Raw genomic sequence first — 10,529 nt, 5'->3', positions numbered from 1 at the left:
TGACTGAGAATCGAACCAGCGACACTTGGTTTGCAGGCCGATGCTCAAGGATTTACTCTTATGTTGTACATTCTATGGGTTTGGACAAATGTATGACATGTATATAGTCTCATACAGAGGTGTTTTTTTTTTTTACTACTCTGAAATTTTCTGTGCTCTGCCTAGTCATCCCCAATCCGTGTTAATTTTTAAGAGGGCAAAGGGATTCCAATGCCAAAAACTTTGAGGTCCTTTGGATTAACCTGTTCTTTCCCGAGTGACTTATAGCCTGTGTCTAGAGCAAGTTTCCATCTAGTCACAGGTCTCTTCATTAGCCTGTCTGTCTCTTCTTGTGCCAACACCACATCATCTTAAGTATTATCACAGTATAGCCAATTTTGGTAGGGTTAGTTCCCCACCATGTTCTTTTCTTCTTCCAGTTATATTGGTTATTCTTGGTCTTTGTTCTTCCACAGAAAGTAGGACACACAAATACTTTTTTTTATTACAAAGTAAAATATGTTTAATGCAAAAACAAAAAAAGAATAAAGTTGCAAGAAAGTAAAAATTACCCACTACTAATAAGCTGTTAATATTTTGGTGTATAGCTTTATATTCTGCATATACTGTGCACACACATACATACATGTGTGCATACATAATTTTATATATATAATGTATGCACACTTTTTGCATGTATATGTTATATTTTAAACTAGGGCATTCTTATATCCAGCTTTTTACACTTAATGCTATTATTAATATATTTCCATGTCATTTAATTTTCTTCTAATTTATTTTTATTTTTTATTTTTTTTTCTTTAAAAATATGGACCGCTTCACGAATTTGCGTGTCATCCTTGCGCAGGGGCCATGCTAATCTTCTCTGTATCGTTCCAATTTTAGTATATGTGCTGCCGAAGCAAGCACTATTTTTATTTTTTTAAGGATTTTTTATTTATTTAGTTTTAGAGGGGATGAGAGGAGGAAAGAGACGGTGAGAGACATCAAAGTGTGATTGCCTCTTCTGCATGTGCCCTGACTGGGTGGGAATCGAATCGGTGACCCTTTGTCTCAGGCTGGAGCTCAGTCCACTGAGCCACAGCAGCCGAGGCTGAACAGTCTTAGTACTAGCTATGTAGGGACCATCAGGGTGTGGTGCACTTAGTGAGCATTTCCTCTGACTTGAGGTGCCAAGTTGTCAGCCTCCTTTATTGTGTGCCAGGTGGGGTAGTGATAGGGAGTGGGCAGCTGCAACTGGGTGCAGACAGTCCTAGAAGCAGGCCTGGGATCCGACGACCAAGATGGAGGCCTGATCTAGCTCTTTCTCATTAGCTGAGTGAGATGTGGACACATTCTCTAACTGTGTGGGGATGTTCTTTAACCTTTCTGGGCTTCAGTTTCTGCAGCGGTAAATGGGGCTAAGTAACACCTGCCTCCTCATTGGGTCACTGAAAGGCCTAAATTGGATAGCATATGTAAAGCATCTACACAGTGTAGGTACTGTGAACTCACTCAGTAATCTTATTTGAGTAAGACATTTAATCAGTCTAACCTCAGTTTTCTCATCTGATAAATAGGGATAAAAATATATACCTTGTGATAATTAAATGAAATGAAATGTAGAAAAGAGCTTTGAAATAATAAATCTCAATATAAATGTTATTCCTGTGCATGTGCAAATTGGTGCCACTAATAACTAAGGGTCATTGGCTGTCCAGCCCTGCAGGTTTCTAGTGTGTATGTAGTGGGAAAGGATGTGTGTAGGGCTGGGTCTCAAAGGACACAAAGGCAGAAGAATAGGCTGTGTTGTGTTGTGTAATCTCATTTTAGGCCAGGATTATATTTCAAAATCAGACCACAAAGTCAAACTCATAATTAACTACTGAACTGGTTCACAGGGCATCTCTCATTAAATCCAGTAGAATCAGTTCCTTTTCCAGCACAGGAACAGATTTTGCCTTTTTTGGGGTTGGGCACAAGCTAAAATATTGAAATTAGGTTTTCGGGCCACACTGAAAAACTTAGCATCACACAGTGAGACATGTGTGGGAACTGAGGCCCACTAAGGGAGCAGAAGAGTCACAACTCCCATCATTCTTAGCTCTCATTTCAGGCTTACTCTAGAGAACAGAAGTGAAAAAAACACCATTCTGTATTACTTTCTAGTTGGAGAGGTAGATAATAAACAAGCAAAAAAGATACTTAGTTTGTGAGATGTGAGTACTATGAGAGACCAATAAAGCAAGACCAGGGTTAGGAAGTTCTGGAATGACCAATATCAGTTTAAATGTAGTAGACTACTGGGAAGCTCTGATTTGCATGATTTCTGCTGGAACAGCCAGTGCAAAGGCCCTGAGGCAGGCAGGAGGGGTGCCTGCATATTTGCTGATGAGGATCCCCGTGTGGCTGGCATGGAAGGAAGGAGAAGGGGAGCCATGGGGATGAGATCTGATGCTGTAGGGCCTTGTTGGCCATCATGCTGACCTTGGCCTTTCATGTGGACAAGAGAGGAGGCCAGTGGATAGTTTTGAGCAGAGGAAGGACAAAATATGCTTACTGAGATCACTGTGGATTCTTTGTTGTTAAAAGCCTGAAGAGGAACAAGGGAGCTAGTAAGGGGACTGTTGCAGTGGTATTGATGGAGAGACAGGGTTGGCTTGAACCCAAATGGTGAGAACTAGTTAATACTGGATATTTCAACGTTAGAGCCGCCCTTGCATTTACTGTCAGATGTGTAGTATGAGACAAGGAGATGAGTTCAGGAGAAGCTCCAAGAATTTTAGCTTGAGTCTCGGAATGGACTTGGCTATTACTTGAGGTGGGAAAGCATTTGGGAGGAGTTGGGGAGTGGTGGTCAAGAACTGGATCAAGGACACATTAGGTTTGAGATCCTACCAGACACCCAGGGGTAGATGCGGGATGTTGGATGAATGTAAATCTGGAGCTGAAGGTAAAGTTTAGACTGGAACTCTTATGTTCAGGACTTGTCAGTATATAGATAGCATTTAAAACCATGAGATGGAACAAGTTCTCCAGGGTAGGTGAAGAAAGGTCAAAGGCTGAGCTCCTGGCCTTGCCAATGTTAAGGGGTCCAGAGACGAGAAGGAACCAGCCACCAGGACTGGGAAGGAGTGGCTGGGGAGGTGGGAGGAGAAACAGGGAGTGTGGTGTCCTGGATGCAGGTGTTGCGGGCAGAGGGGCAGGGAGAGATGTTTTCACTGTTTGAGTGACCGTTTCTCTGGGTGCTAGCAGTTATGTTTGAAAATGTGCACAATACACATGGGTGCAATTCTGTTGTTGTCACTTTCAAAAAAGCACTATTTCAGTAGTGAGTGGGGGGTCTAGGAATTGGGCACATTGTAACATTCCTGTGCTTGCTCTCATACAGCCTGTGGACACATGTCAGGCCAGAAAGGCTTCAAAAGACATATGGCACAGTTGGTTGGCCCAGAGTGACTTGGGTGTGTGCACCCAGGCCCTGCAAGCCTCAGTTTCCCTGTTTCTTAAGTGGAGTTCTAATAACCTTCACCCACCCTAGAGTGTTTGAGGATTCAGAGAAAACTGCACCCAAATTGCTGCTCAGGCCCAGGAACCTACCAAGTCCTGGGTAGGTTCTGAGACTCCAGGCCTCTGCCTCTGGTTCTCAGTGTTGCAGTGCATGCTCCTCCTGGTGTCAGAGCCCCATGTAGATGCTCTATGCAGATCCGGTCACCTGTTTCTCACCCTGCAATGAGTCACATCACTCATCATTCCAAGAAATCTTAATTTCTTTATTGTTTTTTTGACTCAACAATTTTTTAAAACTTTTTTTTTCTGAAACGTTCTTGTTGTTATGAGCCTTTTGTTTTGTTCTCATTAAATGCACTCGACCCAAAATTGGTTTGGCATATCGAAAAGGAGACCAAGGAGGGACTGGGGGCATGGAGGGCAGGAGGCCTGAATGGACAGAGGGAAATTGAGGGTGAGAGAAGAGGAACACAGAGACGAGGAAAAAACAGGGAAAGAGGTGGAGACAGAGAAAGGAAGGCAGGGGAATGCAAAAAAAAAAAAAAAAAAAAAAGCCCCACAAGATTTAGAAGCAAATAAATTCAGGAGCCCAAGGAAGGGAATAGGAGAGGAAACCAAGACCCTTCCTTTTCTATACTGTCCCAGCTGGGGTGGGGGTGTCAAGGCACCAGATCTGGTTGGGGTGTGGGGATGAACACCTGGGCTCTCCGTGGTGGCTTTGCACTGGACTGCAGTGGTGTTTAGCCCCACCAGGGGGCTCTGCCACACAGCCTTGAGGCCTAGGAATTCACCTTGGTGATTCTGGCATAAAATGGGAACCAAGACACCCACTGCACCCTCTCTCTCCCCCTGATTGTTGATGTCTGGAGACACAAAGAGGGCTGGGCAGGCGAGAGGATGAGAGACTCCTTGCATGCCTCCAGTCCTCCTGGCAACTCTCCCACCCTGCCAACTCTTCCAGCCCTCTTGCTGGTGTCAGAGGCAGCCTCTGGCTCTAGCTGGGCTGATGCCTGGGTCAGGCCAACTCCTCAATCTATCCTTGACTCCCACCAGCTCTTCACGAACCTCGAGCTGCCCCTCCCACAGTGGAGTGCGCTCCTGGCGTCCTTACGTCAAGGCAGGCCACAGAGCTGGCTCCCGCCCTCCTCAGAGCCATCAGGGCAAGATCATCCCCACCCTTTTTTCCTGTGGGTCCAGACCCACCCATGGTCTTCTGGTGAAAGGGATTAAAGCCTCCCTACCAGAAAAAGCCAGAGATGGAACCCAATACCGCCTTTTCCCCACACCTGTCCCCTGACACAGGACAAACCATTGTCTTTGGTCTGACCCCTTCTCCCCTGATGGGGACAAGCCAGCCCCAGCTCCCCAGAGGGGAGGGGCTTTCTAGCAGCAAAAAGGGCCCCTCCAGGCACCTACCTGTCCCTTTTCCCTAGTTCCTCCCTAGAACCCTTCACCCTTAACCTAAAGAAGTTCATGGCAGCAGCAGGCTAAGACCCAAAGATGTATGAAAACTCATGGCACTTGTGAGAAAACAGGAAGGGATAGAAGAGACAAGGGTCAGAGCAGAGGTGAGGGCCACCCCTGGAGAAATGACAATTATGGGGCTGGGTTAGTGTGGAAATGGGACTACATTATCCCCCGAGTTGGGGTGGAGGGAGTCTGGGAGGGCCAGGGTGATGGGCTAGAGGATGGGGCTAGAAGAGGTACTCAGAAGACATCTCAAGCCTGACAATTTTAGGGTCCACAGGTTTGGGCTTGAGCCCCCAGAACATGGGTGTCCTGACTCCAGGCCCTGGCGCCTGGCTTTGCCTCCTCTGCGGGAAGGTGTAGGGTAGAGAAGGTGATCTCTCACCTTCGTGCCCCCCCCCCCCAAAGACCACCTCACCATTGCCAGTCCTCCTTCCTCAGTCACATCAAACCCTGCTGCTCTCATTTTCCTTCCCCAATCAACCTCTCTAGGCAGGGAATCAGTTGCTCATCCCCAGCTGAATTCCAGAAGCAGAAGACAAGAGGCAGAAACTCAAAAGGACAGCGCAGCCATCTTGGCAAAAGCATCTTTGGGTGTGAGGGTGCCTCCCCCAGGCCAGTGGGGAGGGAAGGGGGAGACAGGTCCCCAGTCCTGGGGCAGACAGTGAGGTACATGCCCCAGGAAGGCTGACTGACGCCAGGGGCAGGCAGAGCAGGGAAGGAGGCGACAGAAATGGGTGCCAGGAAGGAAACAGGTTCTTTGTTTTGCCATTGCTTCTAGATATTTTTCTGTCTCTAGATTGTAAAAAGCTGCTCTGGTGGCCCGCCCACCCGGCTGGGGATGCACACATACAGAGAAGTCCTGGCTGCCAGAGCCCAGTGGCGGCACTCTGCCCCGGAGAAAGCCCAGGCTGACTGGGCCGCAGGCTCCCGGTGGCTTCAAGTGATGAGATTTTCTTCTTTTTTTTTTTTTGTCTTTTCCATTTTGTTGAAATATTTACAGCAATAAAGGAGGAGAGAGGAAGAGAACGAGGGCCCCCTAGGGAAAGATCCAAGCCCAGGACCCACTCCCCAGGGAGATCCAGACCCAAAATCTGCTCCCCAGATAGCCAAGCCCACAGGACTGGACCTGCCCAAATATGGCCACCCCTGTGGGCTGGGGGCCCTTCGGGGAGTTGTGCTTCATCAGGAGTCACCCCAAGGGAGGGGGTCATTGGGTGCACTTGAGGAGGGCTGAGGGGGCAGGCTTGCTGGGGAGGTAGGGACTAAGAGCAGAGCGGAGGAGCTTCCGAGAAAATTGAACCTTTAAACCACCATCCACAAAGGCCCATTCCGCTCGCTCTGGGGCTTGTCTCCTGGGCCAGAGGCCCCAGTCTCCAGGGAGAAGGGAACTTTAGTGCAGGAGGAACTTGTCCGTCTGTCCTTCTGCCCCCACTACTCCCTCCCAGTACAGCCCAGCATTTCCAGCTGCAGAAAGAGGAGCAGCTGACAGGTTCCATCAAGTTGGGCCTTTGGCCCAGGGACATGAGTCCCTCATTTCCCTCCAGCAGATAGGAAGAGTAAAGGGGAGGGGAAGTCAAGAATGGGCTGCACCCTTCCAGTTTCTCCTTCCTTACTCCCCTGGGGACCTCTTGGCTCCTCCTCATGGCACTTCCCCCAAATCGAGCTGGTGCGTGTGGCTGGTGGGAAACCCTGTCTGTGAACCCTGCACCTCAGGTCCCCACAGCAGAGCCCCCAAGGGGCCTAGAGAGGCCTTGGACAAGGGATGCCTGGAGGGTGGCCCACCAGCCACTGCCTCCTTTAGTCTCCCTCTCCCACCAGAGCCCTTCCCAGGGTTCCCTCCCTGGCCTGAGCCACCAGCCCCTGGTCCATGAGGTCCCTCAGAGGCTAGTGACCAGCTGCATCTGCCCATCCCCATCAGGCCCTGGCCCCTCAAGGCCGGGGGCTGCCAAATAGCCTTCGTGGCTGGGCCGCCGCACCTGGTAGTAGCCCTGCAGGGGGTTTCGAGCCACCAGGGCTGGTGGGCGTGAGGTGTAGTAGATTTCAGGTGGGACAGGGGGTGCGGGCGGGGGTGGGGGCAGGGCCTCGCTGGGCCCCTCAGGGCTGCTGTCCGGGTAGGAGGGAGAGTCCCGCAGGTTGGCCCCACTGGCATAGAGGGAGTCCCGGCCTGGAGGGGAGGAGAGGGGCCGGCTGGTGGCCCCGTCCTCCACTGTGCAGCTCTCCGACTCGTCCAGATCGCTCTGGTACAGCACCGACTGGGCCCGGGGCAGCAGCAGCGGCTCCTCCAGGGCCTTGTAGAGAAGTTCAATCTCCGCGCGGTCAGCACCTCCAGGCCCACCTGCCTCTTCCTCACTGCCACCCCCTGGCACAGGTGGCACAGAGGGTTCGGGCGGTGGAGGGCCCTTGGCCCCGCTGCCGCCGGCGCCCCGCAGGTTGTTGTGCACCAGCTCCGAGATGATCATCTTCTCAAAGGCGGCAGCATCTGCCAGGTTCCGGCCTCGGGGTGGCTCGGGTGCCCCGTCCCCTGGAGGGAAATCCCCACTTCGCAAGGAGTAACTGTTGTTGAAGTTGCCATTGAGGGGCAGTGTGTCCATGCCACAGGCTTCCCGGCCTCCCAAGGGGTGCTCTGCAGGCAGAAGGGGGCTGGTCAAGAGGAGGGCCAGGCAGCGAGGACACAGGCCATGTAAAGTGGGCTTTACCCCTGCCCCTGGTGACTGGGGTCCTCCGTTCTCTTTCTTCCTCACTGGCAGTGGACACCCACCATGCAGGTTGGTGGAAGGGAGAGAGACCAGTTTTCCAAGGGTCCCCTTCTAGCTGGGGGCTCAGCATCTTAGTGTGAGAAGACCTGGGTGACTGGGTCCATTTCCTGTGTTCTGACCCTCATCACCGTCTTTCCCCACCTGAAGCCCAAATGCAACACCAGCCATCAAGCCAGAGATTGCGTGTGTGTTGGGGGCAGGGGAAGCACCCTGAGTTCTTCCTAAGTAAGTGAGGCCATCTGAGGAAGCCACTGTCTCGTTCCCCTCCCAGCCTTGGAAATGTTACCAGGAGAGTCACACTTACTGGGTTCCCGGTAGCTCCCTGCAGGTGTCAGCCAGGAGGGAAGAGAAAGAAGGTGAGTGGGCTTGGAATGCTGAGTCCAGGCTCCAGTTCAGGAGGCATAAGGATACCCCAAGTGAAGACCCCTCAGGATACAGACCCCAAACTCCCTGACCTGGGCTGTTGCCCTCTCTTAGCACCAGTATTCTCACCTGGGGAGTTGAAGACGGGGGGTGAGGAGGGATTGAAGCCCACTGACTCAGCAATGAGGGTGTTGTAGGGGCTGGTTCCCCCACGCGGCTGCAGCACGGGGTTGGTCAGCAGGTGGTTCCCCATGGTACCTGCCCAGGAGGTCAAAGGTCAAAAGGCAGCCTAGAGCCATAGGCCAGGAATCTCAAGGGACTGGAGCCAGGGGCAAGGGATACTGTCTCACCTCGGTTTAGGGTTGGGGTGCTGTTGATGTCGCCAGCCATGAAGGAGGATTCTGTCTGTTTCCTTACGGTATCATTCCACATCCTCCGGATTCGGCTCTGGGGATACAGCCCAGACATGAGGGGGCCGTCAAGCTGCCCACCCTCCAGGACTTCCTGAGACCACTTGCTTGATAAGCACCATCAGGGACATGGCCCAAGCACTCCCCCACCTCTGGTGCTTTGGGTCTAACACACAGCCCCAGGGGGCCCTGCCTGGTGCCTGGCCCCACCTCAGATACCTGGGTCCCTGTGTAGTAGCGGGTGTTGCTCCGCATGGCTGAGGTCTTGAGCGAGCCGTGAGTGCCCCCGGGTGGAGAGCGGATGCAGCAGTAGGAGTGTCGCAGGCACTTGCTGTACTCCTTGTGCACCTTGGGGGCAAAGAGAACAGGCCGCTGGTAGCAGGTGTGCCCACCTCAGGAGTCTAGAGACCAAGCTGTGGGCAGGCATCAGAAACCTGTCCTGTCCCCCAGCAGCTAGACAGGTAGACCCTCCTCGCTCAGGCCCATTTTTCTCCACCTCCACCATACTTTCTCATCCATCGATTCAACAGCTCTTTGATGAGCATCCTTTATGTGTCAGGTGTGCATTAGGCCCTGGGACGGTCAGAATAAATCAGACACAAAGCTCTGCCCATCAGAGCTGCTATTTTAGTAAGCAGAGGCAGCATAGATGCAAGCATCAGTACATAATGTAGAATGTCTTAATGGCATTAGGTGCTGCGAAGAAACCTATGGCTACGAAGGGGTTAGGCAGTGCTGGCAGGGGTGATGGGTGGTGGTGGTTCGCAGATTTCAAATAGATCAGGAGAGGCCTCACTGAGAAGCAGACATTTTGGCAAAGACTTGAGAAAAATAAGGCAGCAGGCCCTGCAAGTATCTGGGGAAGAGCAGGGGACAGGCCCTGAGGAAGATCCATGCTAGGTGTCTGAGGGAGTGAGAGGGCACGGCTAAAAGGGAGGCCCTCATCAGGCCATGTGGGCCTGGGAGCTCCTGTGAGGATATCACTGTCCCTGTGTGTCGTCCAATGGGGGCCACTAGTTTTGAGAGGAGGGATACAGTCAACTTGGCAGGACTCTCTGATCGATGCCTCCTTCATTCCCAATCTTAGCCTTACCCACCTTACTGTCCCCACCCCCAAGACTAACAATAGTCTGACAGGGGCCCTCACTGCCTTCCTTGGCTCAGTTTCCATGACTTGAGTCTTGTGCGCCCTGTATGCCCTCTTAACATTCCTCTGCTTCTGTTCCTGCCTTCATTTCCTTTCTTAAGATTTAGATTTTAACACATTTTATTTAAAAAGGTAACTTTCTATCACCACAAAACTCATAGCCCATCCCATAGCTATTAAAGTAGGATATATCTGTATGGATGGTGCCCAGTCAGCTCCATTTCACACCCCACACCCTGGGGAGAGCCCCTATCACCACATTCCAAATCTACCCTGCTTTCTGGCTCTTCCAGTCCTCTGTCCTCCCTGACCCTGAGCCCATGCTCCCCTCGAAGCAGATATAGGCCACCACAGAACGCAGGTACCTAGGCCTGCCTCCTCCCTGACCTTACCTTCTTCTGTAAGGCGCAGTGAAAGACAAAGATGAAGACCCCCTGGAAGGCATTGAAGGTGGTGAAGAGATAAGCCATGACTACTGACTCTTTGTTGATGAAGAGGAGGCCAAATGCCCAGGTGAGGCCCAGCAGAAAGAGCAGTGCGATGGCCCCCAGGGCCCAGGATCTGAGGTGGGTAGGGAGAGGGGACAGGGATGTCAAAGTCCCCGCCAGTAGAGATGCTTCCCCTATTGGTCTCTTTGGACCTGGATGCTGTCTGCAAAGACTACCTGGGTAAGTAGGCCTCAAGGGAGTGGCCTGCCCAGCGATACTTGCACCCAGCCTGGGCTTGAGGGGCAGGCAGAGGGCAGGGGTCGAGGTTTGTGAACAGTCATTCCCCTGGATCCTTCATCCTTTGGGCCATATTTCCAGAGCCTTAATCTATCTTTTTCTGCTTATTTATCTTTAAGTTGCCTTGAAATAGACCACTTCTTTAATTTAAGACTTTATTTATTTACTT

At 51.5% G+C, this 10,529-nt stretch overlaps 1 protein-coding gene and 1 non-coding gene across 2 annotated transcripts in view; both read right to left on the bottom strand.

Moving 5' to 3' along the window:
• Positions 1 to 802: 802 nt before the first annotated feature.
• LOC149999934 (U6 spliceosomal RNA) lies at positions 803 to 909 on the bottom strand. The gene has a single exon (XR_016513874.1). It is a non-coding gene; the product is annotated as a U6 spliceosomal RNA (small nuclear RNA).
• A 4,607-nt stretch (positions 910 to 5,516) lies between these two features.
• ADGRL1 (adhesion G protein-coupled receptor L1) overlaps positions 5,517 to 10,529 on the bottom strand; it is a 41,637-nt gene continuing 36,624 nt past the window's right edge. Inside the window, exons 18-23 of the mRNA XM_090289700.1 lie at positions 10,028 to 10,196; positions 8,708 to 8,836; positions 8,429 to 8,525; positions 8,208 to 8,336; positions 8,020 to 8,037; positions 5,517 to 7,582 (exon numbers count right to left, since the gene is read on the bottom strand). Of these exons, the coding sequence (XP_090145826.1) occupies positions 6,837 to 7,582; positions 8,020 to 8,037; positions 8,208 to 8,336; positions 8,429 to 8,525; positions 8,708 to 8,836; positions 10,028 to 10,196 (1,288 nt within the window). The 3' untranslated portion in view covers positions 5,517 to 6,836. The remainder of the gene's footprint in view (positions 7,583 to 8,019; positions 8,038 to 8,207; positions 8,337 to 8,428; positions 8,526 to 8,707; positions 8,837 to 10,027; positions 10,197 to 10,529) is intronic.

This window comes from Furipterus horrens, unplaced genomic scaffold (assembly GCF_987537825.1).
Source record: "Furipterus horrens unplaced genomic scaffold, mFurHor1.1.pri manual_scaffold_10, whole genome shotgun sequence".
NCBI lineage: Eukaryota > Metazoa > Chordata > Mammalia > Chiroptera > Furipteridae > Furipterus > Furipterus horrens.
The sequence above is the reverse complement of the archived record's forward strand: the minus strand, read 5'-3'. Positions and strand labels throughout refer to the sequence as shown.